Raw genomic sequence first — 21,008 nt, 5'->3', positions numbered from 1 at the left:
AAGTGTGGAAATTCAGAAAATGTCGAAACTTCTGCAAAATAGTGATAATATTCTACTGGTGGAAATAATAAAGGCCAGTGGTTTCAAAGACTAGTTCTGGTGTGGCATGACATCTGTACCATGGCTCACTGAGCTCACTGAGTAAACATCCTGTTTGATGTATTATTTGAAAGCGTCTGCTCTTATTGTCTCCATGGTAAAAGTTTCAAGTTGCTATATAGAATACAGAAATGAGAGGTGGAACTTGCAAGTATGCAAACCATCAAATCAAAGGAAATATATAACTGTCATATCCCAGCCTGCAGCTCAAATATGTATATCCAGATTTCCTGTATCCCTCAAGTACTATAGTCTGTATTGCCAACCTAGGTACCAGAGAAACAACAAACTGACAGAAAAATGTGTCATAAAAACCAAGTAATCACTCCAGGGAAGGGTGGCTGTTTCAGCACCATGGACAGCAATCATCCCAAGTAAAGTAGTGAAACAGACTGAACTGTTGTACAGTATTCCAATTTTCTATGCATGCCCAAATAAAATCTAAAATACAAATACTGTAAGAAAATAATCACTAACCACTGTACTCATACCCTTTGTCTCTGGTGGAGCAGATTTTAAAAAACATCTGCTGTTGTCACCCACAGGCACACTCCTGCTAGTGTTACTTCATTTCAACCTCGCCCCTCGTGAAGAAACTGCAGCCAAGCTGGGCACCAGTGTAGTAGGCTCTAATTAAAATCTACAGGGGGTAGAATGGGGGTAATGTAAACATTTAACTGTTTAAAAAAAAAAAAAAGGACTTGAAGCCTGAATGGTCATGATTATGAGTGCAGCTGCAAACATGAAGCTGAATGCAAATTTACTAAAACTGAAAAATATTTAAGTGGCCATCCCATCCATTGTCAGACAAGTAAATCAACCTTCAACTGGATTAAAATAAAAGGACACAACTATAATGATAATATAATAAAGCTCGCTCTTTGTAGCAGTGGATGCTGTGGTGATCAAGTTTAGATTCAACAAACTACAAAGAAGAAGAAGTGGTGGCTTGTGGGTCATAGCCATGGTTTGCAGATGTTATCTATACAAACAACCTTATGTCATGTCAAAAAAGCCTTTGAGCAAGGCAGTGAAGCTGACAGAGATGGTATGCTCTCTAAAAGAAGACCATAGACTTCTTCTCTTGGCTCCTGGCGGAGGCGGTCACACTTTCTCCTTCTCCCTCTCCCTTATCTTTCCTGCTTGGCTTCTCATGTCTTTTGTATAGTCTTGCTTATTCTCTAACCCTAAGAGAGTCTCCCAGACTTGTTCTCTAAAAACCTAAAGAAGAATTGTGGATTTGATCAACTGGTCCCTTAACGAAACCGACAACTCCTAGGCTTGGGAGAGCCTGATTGTCCTGCGGAGACGTTTGCTGCTGGATACTCGATTTTCGGTTGCGTCGTGTGTCTGGCAACACTCTCGATGATGGAGATTGAATGACATCTACCAATTTGGAACCACGATAACAGAGTTCTGGCTGGTTGGAGCTGGCTCGGACCTGGCTTATCGAAGAACAAGAAGCGGCTACAGCTGTTCAAAATCCCACAAGTCTGGCCGACATGATAGATGATGAGCAGGGCTGTGAGTACTCAGACTGTGTTTTTGAACGCAATATGGACAAGATCTTGGAGAAGCTCATGGCTCTGCTATATGGATAAGATCTTGAAGAAGAAGAACGGGAACTGAGAGACCTGGTGACCAGTGATGGACATTAGACCAACTGTAAAATTGGATTCAGTTTGTTCGCACTATCCAAAACAGCTACCATCTTCATCTCATGCGGACCCCTGGCACCAGCTGGATGCTCAAGGCAAAAGCTGACGGGAATAACAAATTCTCCCTTAGATAACAAGACTGTGTTGTGACTCTCTCCCTCCTCATTCAAGGCCACCCACGTCGACCGAAGACTGTTGACTTTTGCTTAACTGGGTGAAGGGACACTTTCTCTCGGTTGAACACGGAACACACACACGCACACATACGCATGTACACTGACACAGACCTACACTCACCCCCCACCCCCTCCAAACGCCTTCGAAGCTTATGCCTTCCTTCTATGTTGTGAGATATGCTGATTCATGTCCTATGTGCTGAGGTGTTTTTCTTTCTGTTCTCAAACTGATCTCCCTGTTGGAGCTCAGTCTGGGGGGAGTTATTTTTTCTCGTCGTCTTTCCTCATGTTGTGCATTTTCCATTGTTATACCTCTCTGACCTGACTTCCCCATGTGATGTTGTAATGTATGTATGGTCGAAGGGTAAGATGGCGCTGGCAAAGGTCGGCAGCCTTAACCCAACAAATTAATAAAGATTATCTTATCTTATCTTATCTTAGTCATAAATGTAAAATTGTGAAGTCAGCTGAAAATGGCCTTTCTTTCACATGATGTTCTGATATCAACTCAAAAATAGAAACTCTTATCATAAAACACGATGTGCCTTGCTGACACACACACACACACACACACACACACACACACACACACACACACACACACACACACACACACACACACACACAAACTGCTCGTGCACATACAGTACAGAGTTGTTGTCCTTTGAGTCAAACGTGGCTGACGGCTCCTATGTTTCACTCGATCAGGTAACGGGCGCTGATTGCTGCACACGTACAAGCACGCGGATAGCCTGTAGGCCATTACATCTGTTCACACAATGCCAGCACTTACCCATGATAACCCCCACACATACAGAGCCACATATCACAGCAGACGTATGGCTCCTTTATGTTTTTTCTTGTCTCGTTTTTTGGAAATAAAAAAAGTTTTATGCAGTTTTATCTCTCGAGGCTATTTTCTTTATCTGTGTCTGTTTTTGTTGATGTTGTTTTTCTTAACGTTGCAAACATCCTGTTTATTACTTTTCAGCCCACTCCTCCGCCTTATATTCATCAACTGCATGGAGTCATTAAAATGAGTAGGTTGTGAGTAGCCTTAGAAGACGTTAAGAAGGCGGAAGGTGGTGAATTTAAAGACCACGAGATAGATAGAAAGAAAGAGAGATAGATACTGGAGTCTTGCTATTTTTTTCCATCGTTGTTTGTTTACTTTGTTTAAATGAAGCAAATTTGCTGCTACTGCAAGCCTTTTTAATCGCATTTACGGTTTGGCCCATTTCTCCTTCCGTACGTTTTGACGTACACGGATATACGTACGCGGAACCTCAGTTGTAAACAAAAACGGACAATCACAACTTTCCTTTTCTAAGCTAGAACATAATAAAAACAAAAACTGGTTATCTCGTCAATCAGAGTTTTTTAAAGGTAAGTGTCAGCACGTCAACTATGTTAAGTTACTCGGTGTGTCATGATGTAGCGATAAAGACAAGAGATGATTTGTTATGTAATCTCTCCAGCTGTTGAGTACTCTGCACCTAGCCGCTAATGCTAGCTAACAGCTAAGCTGTCGCCGAAAACGCTTCGTTTGAGCTAAGTAGATAGCGAGTAACTCCGTACCCACTTAAGTTTCTAAGTGTTTATTAGTTAGCTTCCATACTGCTGACTAATTGGCTACATTTAAGAAAGCAAAGTAAAATGATTTAGCTTCAGTACAAACAAAGGAAGTAAAAAAAAAAACTATTGGACGTTTATATCTAAAACGTGGTACGTTTTGTCTAAAGTGTATCACGGCTTATGTTTACAGGCCAAGAAAAATAAACAATTACATAAAATTAAAAAAAATACAAAGCCGGGTTAGGGGATATCCTTCAAAGAAAAATCCAGAAAGTTTCGAAATTGAAATTGTTAATTTTCAAGAAAAAACAAAATATTATTTGGCAGAATTAAAGTCACAAAACGTCATAAATTATCTGAGATAATACTGACAGATTTATATATATATATATTAAAGAAATGAAGAAAAAAAAGTTTATGCTGCTTTTTTGAAGTAAAGGTACACTACTGTGAAAATGTCTTGAGCCACCCCTCATTGCTTTCTATTTTGCTTTCATACAGTCAGACTGTTTGAAAGTTTGTCAGTCACATAACAGAACCGATAGATTTTGGTCCCAAACATATTGCCGCACTGTAAAAGCATACGTCAATAGAAAAACACATAGGGGAACACTATTAGTCATGGACTGGCCTCCCCAGAGCCCAGACCTGAACATTATTGAAGCAGTGTGGGATCACAAACGCCAAAGAAGAGCTTTGAATGTCCTTCAAGAAACTATATATATATATATATATATATATATATATATATATATAGAATGATCTAATATGCCGTCTGGTTGAAATATTTAAAAAATCTACTATTTCTCTGTCATTAAAAAAAGAAAGTTACAGACGTGTGGTAGTCTTTCATGAAGCGCCTGCTCACTGCCACAGGGAGACGCACTGTGGTGTTGTAGGCCTGCAGACACGAGTGCAGTCAACATGTCGAGGAAACAGACGCACAAATCTTTGCGGAGCAATAAAAAGAGTGAATTGGAGCGCAAGAGGGATGAAAGGGCAGTGCGCCGGGCCATCGCAAAAGACCGCAAGAACCGCCCTCAGGATGGCGATGAAGGTGCAGAGTTTGTCAGTTTCTCCAATCAGCTGCAAGCACTGGGGCTCAAGCTGAGAGAAGTCCCTGGAGATGGGTAAGAGCCAGAATATCAGACCTGCTCTCTCTGTGTGGTCCTGCTTAAACTGATTTCTCATTTATTTCAAAGTGATCATAATATTATGTGAACTTATTATGTGAACATGTGAACACCAGTGTTGAGTCTGTAGGTTGCATTAGCTTATTGCTGTATTAAAAATAGTTTTGACTCAGAGGGAATCGTGTCTAGTTAATGAGGCTTAGTATCACAATGTAGGTAAATAGGAGATTGTTCATATCCTATAACTTGGCCCACCACATCCCATATGGTGATATCTTGAAAAACAGTTCTGGCTTTAGATTGGAGCACCTGGATTTGTTTTTAATTTTTTGGATGCAGTTTTTAAAAGAGCTTAAATGTATTTAATCTGTTCTAAAAATGCCCTGTCTTTATCCTTTACATACCGGTAATCAGTTATGAGGGCTCAAAAATGCTTGGAAAAAAATAAGGCTGAGCAGCTCTCTTTGATTTAAAAATTCGAACAACTTTTAACTTCATTTTGGTAAAGATTGTATATTAAACCCTTCAACCACAGGCAGTCATTTGTCATTTCCTTTTGTTCTTTAGGAATTGTCTGTTCAGAGCTCTAGGCGACCAGTTAGAGGGTCACTCCCGGGGCCACCTGCGTCTTCGCCAGGAAACTGTTGATTATATGACATCCCATCGACAAGACTTTGAGCCCTTTGTTGAGGATGACGTTCCCTTTGCACAGCACTGTAAGAAAAAAACAAGCAAGCGGGTAACATTGGCTACATATGCCAAGAAAACAATGTGATTAGCTAGACTTACTCTAACTTGCAATCCACAATCTATAACGGTACCTACGCTATATTGCCAAAAGTATTTGCCTTCACACCTATACAAACTTGACTGACATCCCACTCTTAATCCATAGTGTTTAAAATGGTGTCGGCACATCCTTTACAGCTGTAACAGCTTCAACTCTTCTGGGAAGAGTTTAGAAGTGTTTACGGCAGTTTTTGACCATTCTTCCAGAAGTACATTTGTCAGGTCAGACACTGATGTTGGACGAGAAGGCCTGGCTCACAGTCTCCACTCTAATTCATCCCAGAGGTTTTCTGTTGAGTTGAGATCAGGACTCTGTACAGGCGAGTCAAGTTCTTTCAACCCAAACTTGGAAGAGAAACTTGGAAGAAAGCAAACACATGGCAAGGTCCACGTCTGTGTGCACTTTGCTTTATGCATTGTTATATAGTCATGATGGAACATCCCCAAATTGTTCCCACAACGTTTGTCCAAAATATCTTGGTATGCTGAATCATTAAGAGTTCCCTTCACTGTAAGTAAAGAGCCAAGCCCAACTTCTGAAAAACAACTCCACACCATAACCCCCCCCTCCAACAAACTTTACACTTGTCATAATGCAGTCAGACAAATACCATTCTGATGGTAACTGCCAAACCCAGACTCATCCACCAAATTTCCAGATGGAGAAGTGTGATTCGTCACTCCAGAGAACTGTTTCCAATGCTTCACAGTCCAGTGATGGCTCAATTTACACCACTTAATCCAACACTGTGTATTGTGCTTGAATCCTGCTGCTCTGCCATGAAGGCCCATTCCATGAAGCGCTCTACACATGGTTCTTGAGCTAATCTGAAGGCCACATGAAGTTTGGAGGTCTGTAGTGCTTGACTCTGCAGGAAATTGGCAACCTCTGTGCACTATGCACCTCAGCATCTACCGACTGTGGAATATTTAGTAGCGAGGAAATTTCACGATTGGACTTGTTACACAGGTCCTATCACGGTACCACACTGAAACTTACTGAGTACCTGAGAGCAACCCATTCTTTCACAAATCTTTGTAAAAGCAGTCTGCATGTCTTCATGCTTGAATATTATACCCTGTGGCCATGGAAGTGATTGAAACAACTGAATTCCATGATTTCAGTAGGTGAAGGAATATTTTTGGCAATATAGTTGCACAGACAGACAGCTGAGTTCAGTGGGATGCAGTTTTGACCAGAAACTTTGCAGTGACCTCTGGTGGTTATTGCTTCTGAGTGACAGATGTATGTAAGTGGCCTGTGGGAGGGACGGGGTGTCACAAAATAAATATACGATCTCTTAGTTTACTTTTTTTTAGTGTAAAAATGTGGAAATAGTAATATATACAATAGGACAGCTTTAGTCATTTTAACAGACAGACTTTAAGAGTCATGTGTTGAAAGTTCAAGAGAGCAGTTGTGACAGTAACAACTCTGTGCTTCTTTTCCTTGCAGTGGCCAATCTTTCTCAGCCTGGTACTTTTGCTGGCAACGATGCCATTGTGGCGTTTGCTCGCAGTCAACAGGTGAAAGTGGTTATCCATCAGCTCAACACTCCACTGTGGGAGGTAGGAGCAGACACTTTCAAATTATGTCTCCTGATCTTGTGCGCTAATATAATTTGTTATATGATGTCTTTGTGGCACACCACGCTGTTTATATGTTGTGTTTTTGTTGCAGATCAACGGTTCAGAGAAGCAGGTGTGCCGAGAGCTGCACATTGCCTACCGCTATGGAGACCATTATGACAGCGTGAGACGGATAGGAGACAACTCTGAGAGTCCTGCTCAGCTCCGCATAGAGGTGTGGTGTCCTACCAGACCAGTACTTAAAGAACAGTTAGCTCTCATCTAGCATGCGTCTTTATATGTCAACACTGCACCCAATGAGCCGTCTTCTACTAGATTTTTTTCTGATGTTTTTCTTATCATTGTTGTTCCCAGAATATGCAGAATTCACATGGACAGCAGCGTGAGTTTGGGGACGGTCAGAGAGACAGGCACAAAAAGTCTTCTCCTTCAGCGTCAGAGGAGGACAACGTGATCCTGAGCTCCATCAAGAATCGAGGGATCCAGGGTTAGAAGTTACATTTAAATTATTAGCTGTTGGAACAAGTAGACTTCTGTGAGGGGAAGCAACATAATCGTCAGAATCATGAGTGCTTTGGATTTTTTTCACAGCTAGTTGTGTTGATCACATAAACATCCCAGCATTGAACTAAGACTCTTAGTATGACACTAACAGAAACAGATCTGATTGTATTTGCATGTTTATATCTTTTTTGCCTCAGGTGATGAGGAAAACTTACTCCAACTGAGTGCAGCGACAATCAACGCCGAGTGGCTTGTTGGCTCTGCGGTGGGCCAGTCCTGCCAGGGCCAGTGTGCCTCTGGATCCTGTTCAGCCTGCAGAGCTGCAGCCGCTCACTGCAGTGATCCCATCCAGACAGCAGAGGGCAGCAACGTTCAAAAATCCAAGGTTGTGGACACAAATTTCCTGCTAATTATTTACATTATAAAGGAGCCTGTCTAGCTAAATCAATATTTTATACTTCACATTATACATGAAATTGATTCACATTGGTGTTCCTAACTTGTGAAATATCTTTTTGCAGCATTGGTCATGCTTTAGCAGTTTTAAACTTTACTCAATGAGGATAACTGACTTTTTCTTTTTTTTCGCTCACCCCTAGGTCTCCAACAAGCAGAGGAAAGAGCAGCAGCGGCTCGAGAAAAAGAAGCGTCAGGAGGAGCGGCATCGACAGAAGTTCCTCCAGAGTAAAGGAAGCCAGGACCAGAACCAAAACCTGCCAGACGCTGTTACTTTAGTACCAGCTCTGAACACTCTCAGCATATAGACTGGAGCATGGCCAAAAATACCTTCTGCTACTCTTGCTACCGGTGGCTGTCCACAAAGTTTTGCACATAGTCAAAATTTCAGTCACATTGGATAACTTTTCCTAAGGAGAACCCTCTAGCATCTTTGCAAAGAGTTTAACGGTGCCTGCAAACTGGTGTGTGTGTGAGAGATGGGCGAATGTTGTAAGAGACAAGCGAAAGCGCATGAGTATCAGTATTTCTGTTGGGATTTTTCTTTAGTTCCATCCATTCCAGGTGTTGGTGTATGTAGAAGCTGCTCATATGTGGTTTAAGCACTACGTTATCTAGCTCCTTTCTATGCTGGACATCGGGCTTTTCATGACTACAGACAATCTTGCACAGCCAGGCTTTTTGATTTGCCACAGACTTGAATTTATTCTGATGTTCGTTCTGTCTGTGATCGAAGAATAAATTCAGTATTGGGGGGGGTGGGGCAGACGAAAGGATTGTTATACACAGTGTGTGTGTGAGGAACGTGGCAATAAATAATAATAAATCAGATTTACCTTTTTTTATTCCTGTGTGAACCCAGTAGTACGCTATGTACTATCCAGGGTGACGAGCTGTTTAAATTAAAGGTTTATGAGTCAAAGTAAGTTCCTGACATTTTCATTAAGTAATGTGTTTAAAGGTAGTATTGAATTTGTCTTTTTTTTGTTTGTTTTTTTAAATTAATATGGCATTAAGAGAAATGATTACATCATTTTAACAGACACAAAGGAAGGATGCTGACAGCTGCTCCCTTATTCACCACAGCGGGTAGAAAATGTGCTGACACTTATACATCACCTTTCTACTCTGAGCTTTTTACTACAAGCGTAGTTACAAGGATACCTCAACATTTGTCTCTCCTCCAGGAAGCATACTGAAGATTGTTTGCTTCTTAACAAAATGTGTAAACCACTACACTGTGAAGCCTTTACAGAAGCTTCTCGATATTATAAAGCAAATGCAGAAATCCTGTATTTAATTTGGTTTCTTGACATTTTCCTACCTCGTGTCACTGTCAAGGATCCCACTAATTTGTGCATAGTTCTGTAATTTAGTTAGCCAACAACAATCTGTCACCGGATAGTTGTGCACTTAGGTGTAATAAATGATCTTGCACTCAGTAAAGCTGCTGCCAATAAACAAGTCTAGTATACAGGGACATGCATGTGTTGATATGTTATTATGGATACTAACTAGCCTAATCTCATTATGTTTAATATTCCTTCAACCTTGTGTACACTGAATGTTTAAAAAGGGAAGCTATTAAATTACTTCCTGTCATGAACTCAAGTATTCCCTGAGAGCCTAAAGGTCAGATTTAGACTGCGTTTGTTTCTGTTTCAGCTTTTTTCTATTACCTGTGTGATATTGGTGAGTGGAGATCCCCTTAAAATTGTCATCTGAGGCAGACGGCTCAACTCACCTGATGTTCTTCTGTTTGTGAGCAGCAGCCAATCAGATGGAAGCTGGTTTAACAGGAGAAGTGCTAAAGCTACTAGCTTCAGCTGAACAGTACATGAACTGAAAGACTGAACTGTAAGAGTATTGTGTAAAAGAGCACACCAAGGCCCCCTTGTAGGAGGATATAGCTAACCAAGGCTGCTGTGCCTCACAGGAAAGAAGAAACTGGTGTGTTTTATGATTTTAAATTAGAATAAAATATAATGGATATCAGACCAAGTTTAAAAAAAAGAAAGGGAAATATTAAGAGTTCAATCAAATTCACACTACAATATAAGAAAAGTTCAATTTATTAAAACCGCTTTAAAAAATTACATTAATTGAAGTCATGCTGGAGCTCATAAAGATGAGTCTGGCTTCAAACAACAAACTATGTACATTTTTCCAAACACACTGTTGAGCTGGAAGAGAGCTTGAAGAATCAGGTCGATGTAAACTTCCGAAATGAGCTCATGTGACAAAATACTAAACGCTAATGCTATAATATCATTAGCACTTACAGCCAACAGACTAAATAATGTCACATGTGATATTTCATCTGCCTGTCCTACCAAACCACGTGAGGCAACAAAAGTTTTGTGTTCAACTTTCTGTTTGTGAAAAGATGATGTATTGTGTCGTGTTTTTACACTGGAATAAGGTGTACAGTGGTAAACTGTGTGCTGCAAATTGAGATTCATGGGCGCATTTGGAACGCGGCAAAAAAACTTCAGTCCTAAGGTTGCTTCTTAGTCCTGTTAGCCTCACAAGCCAAGATGGAATCCGACCGCGGGATCAGTAGCTCCTAAAAGTCCTGTCGGATATTCTCCTTGTTTTCGTCTCCCTGCTGTTGCCGGAGTTGAGTGACTTCGTTTTCCAGCTGAACGATTGCCCGCTCGATCTCATAGTTCTTACTGACGAGTGACACCCAGCTGTTGAGGGCACAAATACAGATGTTAAAACAGACGGAAAACTTCTGTGCGTCAATGATACAAATGTAAACTCTTCCAACAACATACTTAGACTCCAGCTCTCTGAGTTTGGCTCCTGCTGCCAACTGATCATTCTTACGCTGCCAGTTCAAATCCTGAATTTGCTTCCTGTGTGGCAGAACAAACACACCAACAGGTAAATATTAAAACACAGTAAACACCGTGTTTTGGAGCAAAAAGTTTGAGGCAATGAACTAACCTGAATTTGTGAAGTTCCTTTTGTGCCATCTCGATCATGAAGGCCAAGTTGCTGAAGAAAAAAAAAATCAAACACGACACGTGTTAGCAGTATTTCCCCACAGACATCAACACTGTGCAGACTGGATCTGGAGACTGTACGCACTCGTTGTAGGCCTTCCATGCGTTGGTTCCATAATGCGACATGAGCTCCAGGTTCTCGATACGGACCGCCTGGTGCTCCAGCTGGGCCATCGAGTTGTTCACGCACTCCTGCCACGCTGTAATGTCATTCTTCTGTCCTGATGAGGGCGCCGGCAACTCATACCTCAATGAGGAAAACATTTATTAAAATACTGGTGATCACCAGTGCTACCCCTCTGCCTAGTAGATGGTATCAACTTGAAAATCCTACATTGCTGGGTTCTTCAATTATCGCTCTCACAAGGTTTTCAGAAAACTTGACCTCTGAACTTGAGGTTGCGGTCACCGAGAACTCATCTGAGATTTTTAGTAGATGCACTTATGATAGCATCTGTAGCTGCTATGTTGCTTTCTTTCTTTAGTTATTGCATTAACAAACTTAGTGATGATAATACCCCAACAGCCTTTTACAGCAGAGGGTTAAACTTTAACATGTGAAACAATAAACAGAAATGAAGGCAAAAAAAAAAAAAAAAAAAAAAAAAGCAGAAAAATACTAAGTTACATGTGAGTGAAGTTGCCCCCCCACCTTCTTCAAAACCAACAAAAGTGGTATCAAACGTTTGTGCTGCTAAAACTTTTGTTTGTGTCATTTTAAAGATATTAAAGAAAATTTAAAGGTCAAAAGGTCAACCAGCCCCCCCACATTACCCAAATCAGACAAAATTGATGGCACTGCAAGACTGCTTTTCCACCAGAGACTGGGAGATCTTTAAAAAGGCTGCCACACGACAACACCACAGACTTTCAGGAATATACTGAAACTGTCATTGCCTACATCCCAAAATGCATCGATGATGTCACAGAGACCAGGGCTATCACTGTCCAGGCCAATCAGAAACCATGGCTCACAGGTGAGGTCCAAGGCTCCTAAGGTTGAGAAATGCAGCCTTCAGAGCCGAGGATTAGGTGAGCCTAAGAACAGCAAGGGCAAACCTGTCACTTGGCATCAGAGATGATAAGGCAGTAATCCAGGAGGATTTTGCAAAGCTTCAGCGATAGCAGAGATACTCAGAGGCAGTGACAAGGAATACAAACCATCACAGACTACAAGCCCACTCTGCAGACCGTGGTGACACAATCCCCAGACAGTGTGTGGAGATCCCTTGCCAAAATCAATACAAGCAAAGCTCCAGGTCCTGATAACATCCTTGGACGAGCACTGACGGACTATGCTATGGAAGTCACAAAGGTCTTCACAGACATCTTGAACACATCATTAGGGTCAGGCTGTCGTTCCCTCTTGCATTGAAGCCTCCACCATCATTACTGTACCGAAGAAGTCATCTACCTAGTGACCTTAGATGACCTCTAGAAACTTTTATTAATATCTTTGAAATGATAGTGGCACAAACAAACATTTTTGCAGCACAAACCAGCACAAACATGTGACACCACTTTTGCTGGATTTGAAGAAGGTGGGGGGCCAACTTCACTCACATCTCAGTTACTACCCCATTTTCCAAAGATTTTGGAATACTATCAACAACGTACATTTAAAAAAACAACAACAACAAAAGCTGAGTTAACCGACCTGTCTGAAAATGTGGAAATCATTTAAGTGCTACATAAAATGTTGAATTTCTATTTTTTTTTCTTTTTTTAATGTGGTGCCAGAATCATGTATGATATGGCATGTGACTTGAACAGTTGTGTAATTAAAGAAGGGGAGGGATACAGCTACTACTGGAAAAGCAAGTCAAGTTGTATAAAAACAGTTTTTTCACAAGAATCTATGAAATCCTGTGAAAAACTAAGTACATCCATCATGCTTGCATATGAATTATGACTGTATCATGCTACTCAAATGTAATTTAGTAACTAATCATCAGCGCCTGTGAGCACCTCTATAAGAGCTGAAGTTTTGACCGTTTGTTAAAACGATGCTACAATCCTAGATTAGCATGTTAAATGTTAACGTTTATGACAGTAAAATTAGAAAAAGTTGCATTTGAACAAACCAAAACACTTCTGTAACAAAGGAAAAACCAAACACAGCACATCAGCACAAGCGCCTCACATCAACTATCAAGCACGGTGGATTTGTGCTTGTTTTGCAGCCACAGGGCCTGGGCAGCTTGCAGTCACTGAGTTGACCATGAACCCTCTGTATACGAAAATATTCTTAAGTCAAATGTGACCAACAGCTGAAGCTTTGGACAAAAACTCACAGGACTGCACAACAGCAGATCAACAATTTAAGGACCATATTTTGCATCATCCTTGACAAACTTTAAATGAATGGTTGTGATCTTTGGGCCCCGAGACTACACTGCATTAAAAACACAACTTTACAGTGTAAATCAGTGAATGGGTGAACAGCCTAGAAAGAACTTAGAAGCAGTGTAGTAGGTTGACTATATGAATGCATCTCTCTTCCTCTGTGGCAAATAAGCAAAAAGCTCAACTTGCAGCTAAGCTACCATCAGGCTCTTACAGCTGGCAGGATTTACCTCTTCATACTCAGGAGTTCCATCGGCTGCCGAGCTGCCAACCGCTCAAATTCATTCCTCATTATTTCTGTCTGAAGGGGGTGAGAACAAAGAAGAAGCACCATTATTTCCTTGTCAGCAGCTGAAACCACTAAGAAGGTTTTAAACTTCTGATGAGTTCATCACCTCAAAAGCAGAGAAATCAGGAGTAGGCAGGTAACTCAGGTAGTTTTTTGTAGGTCGGTATCTTCTGGTCTCTTCTTCGACCAACGCTGCTGCCTGAAGGAAGAAACACGATTCGTGTTTGGCACGGGGAATATTTTGCAGCCACTGGGAAATTCACTTGAAATGAATTGCATTAGAGTTGCACAATTCACTTCTTGTTATTCGACAACTGAAACTCTTTGAGGTGTAGCCTTTTAATTAGGAATTCATCAGTTTTGAAACTGTGGGGTAATACTTATTGGTTAAAAGGTACACTTCTCTTTTTTTCATACACATGGAAAAATGAATCAGACCCTTAGAGAACATAACTTCTGATAACAGACTAGTGGAAAATCAAACATTCCCATTGCTGCCATATTCAAATATTCTACTGCAACAATATGTACAGGATTTGATGTCCCTTTTGAGTGTTTTATCCAAATGTTTGTCTTGTTGATCTAAAGACAGATGCAATCTTATTCTTGAGCATGAAGGAGATCAATGACTGGACAAGTACAGTCATTGAGCTGCAAGTTGAGAAAAATATGAGAAGAAAGATAAATGTTGCTGTAAAACTGTACTAGTCTAATGGACTCCGACTTACAGCAAATCAAGAAAACATTAAATACTGCTCACATACTAAGAGAATAAAATCCAAACATATGCAATAGATACCTTCATATTTTTGTAAGATTTAAGAAAAATCTTTAAGTGCTGAATGAGTAACTGTTTATTGCCAAATGGTGTTGCACACAATGCCGTGGGAGTGTCAGAGTGCTTTTCTGTTGTCAGCTCTCCTGTTATGCCACTGCTCTTACTACAGACTGTAGAGCTGCATGACACAAACAGCAGTAATCTGTGTACCTTAGATGTGATAAGAGCCAATGGAGGATCCAGGGAAAATGTCTTGATCAGGGAAGTGTTTAGTAGTGACCACGAAGAAATTATTGAAAACACTGACACCAATATATATTAGGCTTTGTGAAGATCCTTCAAAAGTTTTCTTTGGACACGGGCTGCTTTCTCACTTGTTTTCAGTGAGAAAACCCAACTTAAATTGTATGTTTAAATACTTTGTCACCAGCAGCCTCTTACAATAACATCTAATTCTCCCCCCCATTTCCTAGGGGCTCAAAATGTGGTCATAAATATTTTGTACTTGTAAATCGGTTTTGTACTTGTAAAAAAGATTCGTATGTGTAAAAAAAGATTTGTGTGTGCGTAAAAAAGATTTGTGTGTGCGTAAAAAAGATTTGTGTGTGCGTAAAAAAGATTTGTGTGTGTAAAAAAGATTTGTGTGTGTAAAAAAGATTTGTGTGTGTAAAAAAGATTTGTGTGTGGACTTAGCCCAAAAAAACCCCTGCAAGTTACGAGTACGAATTTTGACCCTATTTTTCTTCCTTTCAGCTGATTGGTCAATGTCATGTCAATCACAAATTAAACAATCCAATCAGAGAACAGATGGGTTTGGCTGTCGGAGGGGCACTTTTTTGAACTGCAGGTCCTTGAACCGCAGGTCCTTGAATCTCTATATAAATATCCGATAGCAGTTAGGTCCCCTTACTTTCAGCAGCTGTTGAAAGGATAAAGTTGTGGTATGTCAGTGGTTAGAAATACCATTATTACTTTAGGATTAGTTTAACACAACGTCAGGGCTGACCCGGGACCATTGCTGTGAGTCACAGTGCGCAGCATAAAAGTCCTTTCACATCGGACGCAGGATGTGCTGCTAATGCTAATTGCTAATTAAAAGCAAAGGATCCAGAATTTGTTGCTGGCTGCTGGGCTCTGTGGGTTTTTGCAGCAGTTCTACCTGTACTAGATGCACCTGCTCCTTGTCGTTTTTATCTCTGACTTTATGTGAACTACAAGAGTTCGTTGGGTTTTTTTGCTAGTTCTTCAAATGTTCAATAAAAACATGTATGCTAATTCATAACGAAGAAAGCTTTGTAATGAAGACTGTCATTTCCAAAACACTGCCCCCCCCTGCGTCCGCAGCACTGTTGAAAAGGCTGTGGAAGTCCCTGTATTAAACACGTAGTCCTGTGACACAAAAATCACCAAACTCTGACGACCACAGACTGTTTTCCTTCGTGGTGATGAAGGAAAACGTTGGGTTGGCATGTAAAAGGGCATTTATTCCCTTCAAAGACCTGCAGTTCAAAAAAAAAAGCGCCCCTCCGACAGCCAAACCCATCTGTTCTCTGATTGGATTGTTACATTTGTGATTGACATGACATTCACCAATCAGATTAAAGGAAGAAAAATAGGGTCAAAATTCGTACTTGTAACTTGCAGGGGTTTTTTTTGGCTAAGTCCACACACAAATCTTTTTTTACACACACACAAATTCTTTTTACACATACAAATCCTGATTTACAAGTACAAAACTGAGTTACAAGTACAAAATATTTATGACCGCATTTTGAGCCCATACATTTCTTTTGTTAAATCTACAAAATAAAAAGAAATTAAAAGAAAAACCCCGAAAGAATTCATAAAATATTGTTTTGGGTCAACAAGTTGATTGCCAAAGAGCTGTTAAATGGAAATTTGGTATTTCTCTGCCTGTTATGAAATTTGAAGAAATTGAACAAAACAAGAAGTGGCAGACCTAAGAACTATCTAGTGAGTCTGAAAGTCATGTCTTTAAGAAATTAGAAAAATATAGCAAAGACCTGACACCGGACCTGAGAGATACATCTGGGCCATCACTTGACCAATCTACTGTTCACTTCATGAGAAATTATCTCAGTCGAAGGGTGGCTGTCAAGAACCGATTCTTAAAAATGGGAAAAGGGAAAAATTATTCAATTAATCGACACATCTATTTCGCTTTTTTTTTTTAAATAAAATATATTAAAAATGGGTTTTTCAAGACTTCATTTAATCTATATAATAAAGACACTGTCCTGACATGAGTCTGGTTAACAGAGCAAATTAACCAGCTTCAGATATCAAACTTACAGTGTCCGCTGAAACATTGCAGTGTGCCATGTAGCATGGTTAGCTAACACGCTGTGTTCGAACTGCTCGCTTACTCACCGCTTCTCTCACACCTGCCGCATCGTAACCTTGGTCGAAATACGGCAGAGCATCTACAAACACTTCTCCAGCTACTGAAGCCGTCCCGGCCATTTTTAATCAGTCTATATATCGTTCACTTTGTTGAACTGTCTCGCTTTCTGCTAAATAAACTCAAAATCCAAGTGTCCCCTTCCTTCTTCTTTAATTTCGCGTCTTCTTCGAATTGGTACTTTAGCGCCACCGCATGGTATGGAGTGTTTATCTTGATGTTTCTTTTTTGAAGCGTGCCATGAATTCATAGTTAAATGTGCAATAAAACATTAATTAGTAAATCACGTTTTCAATGTCCTCTTTTTATTTTGTCATTAACAAAGTAATTCATTATTTGATCAATCAATAGGGATTAAAAATACATATTTCTACAAACTATTAATCCATTATGAAATATCTCAACCTGAAAAGGGGTTTAAAGAAAAATATATGAAATGCTTGTTAAAGCATAATTTAAAAAGTAGCCTGAAATTAAAAATTTAAAAACAGATTTTCAAAATAGTTGAAAAAAAATACGATTTAATAAGAGAAATGGGTAAATGGAGTTAAAAACTTTTCTGACATTTAAAATGATGATACCATCCCTCCTTTTTAATTCAATTTCCTTTCCTTAGCTATTGGATTCTCCATTTTGGAAACCCTGACCTCCTCAGCAGTATGTTGAGTCTAAACAATAAATCAATGATCTTATTATTACAGGATTATCTATTTGATTACCTTCTCCGTGTGACCTTTCCATGACTCTTTTGGTCTTTGTGAATAAAACAAAGCAAATTAGTCATGGTACAATGTCACATCCCAGTTGTGCAATCTTAACATGACCCTACACAACTTGTTAGTGCTCATATTATTTTACCAAACCTTTGATGCCTCATCGGAGAGGGTAGTCCAATAGCTAATGGGAAACGAGAATGAATCCAAAAGGGAAACAAGCATTATTTTAGATTTCAGAAAAGTTTGGATTCCTAATTTAATTTAGGAATCCATTTATTTATTTCTATCTTTAAATTTTATTTCGTAAGACATTTTGAAAATCTGTTTTTAACATTTTAAAGAATGATTTAACTCCTCTTTTTATTGAGCATTGAATTATCAAATAATTAATTGTTTTATTGATGTCTTAATAAATAGAATAAATTAAAAATTCATTTGAAAATTCATTTACTGATGAATATTTTATTGGGCAGTTAATTATTAATTCATGAAATGCTATAATTCTGTGTGTGTGACCCTGCTGGTGCTCTATGAAATAGTCCCAATGTTCTATTAGCCGAATTAGCTTGTCTAAGATTCTGACTTACTATTACTCATTTCTTGAGTACTTGAGTGTAAAATATCTATCAGATGCCTCATATTTCTGACAGTGAGGCAACATTCTCTACTGTTTCTTGTCCATGTGGGTCACATCTATTTGTAAAGTTTAACACATTTTGAATATTATACTATTTAGTTCAGTATGTCCAAATCTGTAAATTAGTCTATTATTTCTTCTGTATTTTTAATCATAGCTTTCCTTTTATCACTCATGTTCCCTTAAATTTGGTAAGACATCATTCTGACTGTTCTTCTACCCCAGTGCAGTTTCTTAACACTGAATTTAAAATGTATTTGTTTGATCCAAAGGGCCCTATCATCCACCAAAGCAGAAACTGCATCCCATTCCCTTTTAAATTATTGAGACAAATAATAGAGATTCCTTGCGATGTTTAATTTTCAAAAAACAATTTCTTCCATACTTTTTGCTTATTCAGACTTGCTAAAGTCTTCAGCTTAAAAAAGCCTTCCATCCAGTCTTTGATACTTAACACGGCTTAATCATTAATGTTTGGTTATCATTCTTTCTATATCACACTATTGGCCAGAGTTTAACTATAAATGTTTCTATTATCATAAAAAAATGACACATTTATTGCCCCTAAGCCCTTTAAAACCCTTCATAAAACCATACTTTCTTAAAACGCCTGTTTCCTCATTCTCCTTCTCACATGAGCAGACCCCACCTTGTTATGGGTAATATAAAGCCTTTGAAGTAAATAATTTACTTTGAAGCTTAGGTGACAAAAGTATGGAGCTAAATAACTCTGTTCTTTTAGGCAATTTCATCTGACTGAGGATTTATGAAATCATGATTTTTTTTTATTAAATCTCGAGATGGAATCTAAGCGACCCATTAGTCCTCCAGTGCGGATGGTGTTTTCATTTGGGATTCACATCATAAATAATAGTACTGCAGAATTTCTCAGTGGTACACGTGGATTGTTTAAATGTGTATTGTTCTTTAAGCCATAACAGTCTTACAGACTCATAAACTGGACACAGTGAGGGAACTGGATGAGTGGTGGAGAAGATGGTGGAGACAGAAGGTCATTTAATGAAGATAGGTGTAAATATGTGGTGTGCTATTAGCCTGCTAATGCAGATACTCCAGCTCCACGTCAAACGTGTTTTTACTGACATTAATGACTCTGCAAGATAAAGGCAGATTATTTATGATTTTGGAGATTGTCAGAACTTTGTGGTCAATATTAAAGTCAGGTCACAGAAAGATAAGACAATAAGACAACAAATGAACCAAGTTACTTGGTTTTCAAAACAAAGCTATGTTAATCAAATTTTAAAAAGAAGAATATTACAACACACTGCTAAGTTAAATGTTACGTCATGGTGTCAAGTGTTAAGAGGAAGTTCAAAACTAACAACAAATAAAACAAATTTAAAAAAGACAGAAAAACACACAGACATGCAAGGAAGATAACAAGGAATAGGTAGACACAATTAGGCCCTGACAAATAATAACAAAGGTGGGTTAAGAACAAAGACAGGAAGAGAAACACAAGATGAGATACAAAGGCAATGACTTCCACAATAAGACAGGACGTAACTGAAAAGAGACAGAACTCACTCACACTGACAAACAGGAAGGCACAGGCAGGGAAGCACATGGAAAAGGCAAACATCCAGAAACACAGAAACACAGAACATGGCAGGATGTCATGTTCCTGTCTTGTTTGCAGATATTCATCTAGTTGATGCAGAAGCTGATCAGTAAGATCCTCCAGTCAGGATATTGTCCTAACATCTGGTGTAAAGGTCTCATTTCACACATTCATAGGAGAGGAGACAAATCAGACCCCTACAGCCTTAGCATCAGTGTCAGTGATTGCTGAATCATTCAGCTGTATTCCAACAGTCAAATAAAATGTATATATATATATATATATATATATATATATATATATATATATATATATATATTTATATTTATGCAAATTCACTCTTTCTATCACTAAGATGCCACATGCAGATGAAGAAAATAAACTTTTAGGGAACTATTCCCACTGGGTGTTAAAACTCATAATGTTTTCTCTTACAGGTAGTCTTTAGTAAATTCTACAGAGCAAGGACTGCTATAAAAGCTGGACATAATTAAAAAAAATAGTTCGGCCCTGAAAAAAAGAAAGAAAGAATATGATTTGGCTGAATATTGTTTTACTACTACGGATAAAAAATGAAAAAGACAGATTCTGGCCAGTACAGATTGAACTAGAAATAGAAGATCCTGGCAACCAATGGATAAAATATTGGAATAAAATGCTGAGAAAGAGATTTGCTCCCTCCTTTAATATAAAACATTCAGTAACACAAGAAACATTTCATTCTGGGCACTGGACTCGGTTGGTTTGGATTTAGTTAAAAAAAAAAAAAAAACCCTCTAAAAATCTGGAAAAAAAACAAACCAACCCGGTCTACACGAGGAGGATCAAATGCATTCAGTATCTAAATCCACACGCATAAGCATGCACACAGACACTTTAAATACTATACATCATTACACTGTTAATTTCAACATTAGTACTATTCAGATAATTATTATAGATAATATCGATCATTTAAAATTTGATGCTAATAAAATGTATTTGAATTCAATCTAACTGGGCTGCACTGAAGTTAGGGAAACAAGAAGATGCAAAGCGTTGGTAAAGGAGGTGGAGTTACCCACAAGGCTCAAATCCATACATTCTTGTGGACTCGTGCACCACGCCACACCACTGTTGACGTCACTATTGCAAACGCAGGCTCTGCGAAGAGCTGCAAGGCATCGTTTAGGACGCCTCCAACCACACTCGCCTTCTGAACCAGTCAGCACTCCCTGTGCTGACTCACGTTGTGCTGATGATTA

General features: G+C 39.1%; 2 protein-coding genes across 3 annotated transcripts; one reads left to right on the top strand and one right to left on the bottom strand.

The window, feature by feature from the left end:
• The first annotated feature begins 3,212 nt into the window (after nt 1-3,212).
• otud3 (OTU deubiquitinase 3) lies at nt 3,213-8,811 on the top strand. Of its 2 annotated transcripts, none has more exons than XM_040013881.1 (8): nt 3,213-3,319; nt 4,385-4,638; nt 5,209-5,357; nt 6,887-6,999; nt 7,112-7,234; nt 7,375-7,507; nt 7,722-7,909; nt 8,124-8,811. In XM_040013881.1, exons 2-8 carry the CDS (start codon nt 4,433-4,435, stop codon nt 8,286-8,288), a joined length of 1,077 nt encoding a protein of 358 aa, XP_039869815.1. In that variant the 5' UTR covers nt 3,213-3,319; nt 4,385-4,432; the 3' UTR covers nt 8,289-8,811. The 2 variants fall into 2 exon arrangements, with proteins under 2 accessions (XP_039869815.1, XP_039869814.1); XM_040013880.1 differs by having other exon boundaries at nt 3,216-3,319; nt 4,333-4,638; nt 8,124-8,809.
• A 1,223-nt stretch (nt 8,812-10,034) lies between these two features.
• On the bottom strand, nt 10,035-17,011 carry bcas2 (BCAS2 pre-mRNA processing factor). Its single transcript, XM_040013882.1, has 7 exons — nt 16,796-17,011; nt 13,733-13,825; nt 13,568-13,638; nt 11,077-11,238; nt 10,933-10,983; nt 10,761-10,841; nt 10,035-10,673 (listed from the first exon to the last, which is right to left on the bottom strand). Exons 1-7 carry the CDS (start codon nt 16,886-16,888, stop codon nt 10,547-10,549), a joined length of 678 nt encoding a protein of 225 aa, XP_039869816.1. The 5' UTR covers nt 16,889-17,011; the 3' UTR covers nt 10,035-10,546.
• Between the last annotated feature and the right edge of the window lie 3,997 nt (nt 17,012-21,008).

Source organism: Simochromis diagramma, unplaced genomic scaffold (assembly GCF_900408965.1).
Source record: "Simochromis diagramma unplaced genomic scaffold, fSimDia1.1 OVJJ01000705.1, whole genome shotgun sequence".
Taxonomy (NCBI): domain Eukaryota; kingdom Metazoa; phylum Chordata; class Actinopteri; order Cichliformes; family Cichlidae; genus Simochromis; species Simochromis diagramma.
Note: the sequence above shows the minus strand (reverse complement) of the source record. Positions and strands in the feature narration are given on the sequence as shown.

Excerpts from the sequence above, each read along its gene's own strand:
- otud3 (XM_040013881.1), top strand. The coding sequence starts at position 4,433 with ATGTCGAGGAAACAGACGCACAAATCTTTGCGGAGCAATAAAAAGAGT. Across the intron at positions 4,639-5,208 it reads AGAGAAGTCCCTGGAGATGG|GAATTGTCTGTTCAGAGCTC; the intron begins GTAAGAGCCAGA and ends TTTGTTCTTTAG. Across the intron at positions 7,000-7,111 it reads TCAACACTCCACTGTGGGAG|ATCAACGGTTCAGAGAAGCA; the intron begins GTAGGAGCAGAC and ends TTTTTGTTGCAG.
- bcas2 (XM_040013882.1), bottom strand. The coding sequence starts at position 16,888 with ATGGCCGGGACGGCTTCAGTAGCTGGAGAAGTGTTTGTAGATGCTCTG. Across the intron at positions 13,639-13,732 it reads CTGATTTCTCTGCTTTTGAG|ACAGAAATAATGAGGAATGA; the intron begins GTGATGAACTCA and ends CACCCCCTTCAG. Across the intron at positions 11,239-13,567 it reads GAACTCCTGAGTATGAAGAG|GTATGAGTTGCCGGCGCCCT; the intron begins GTAAATCCTGCC and ends TTCCTCATTGAG.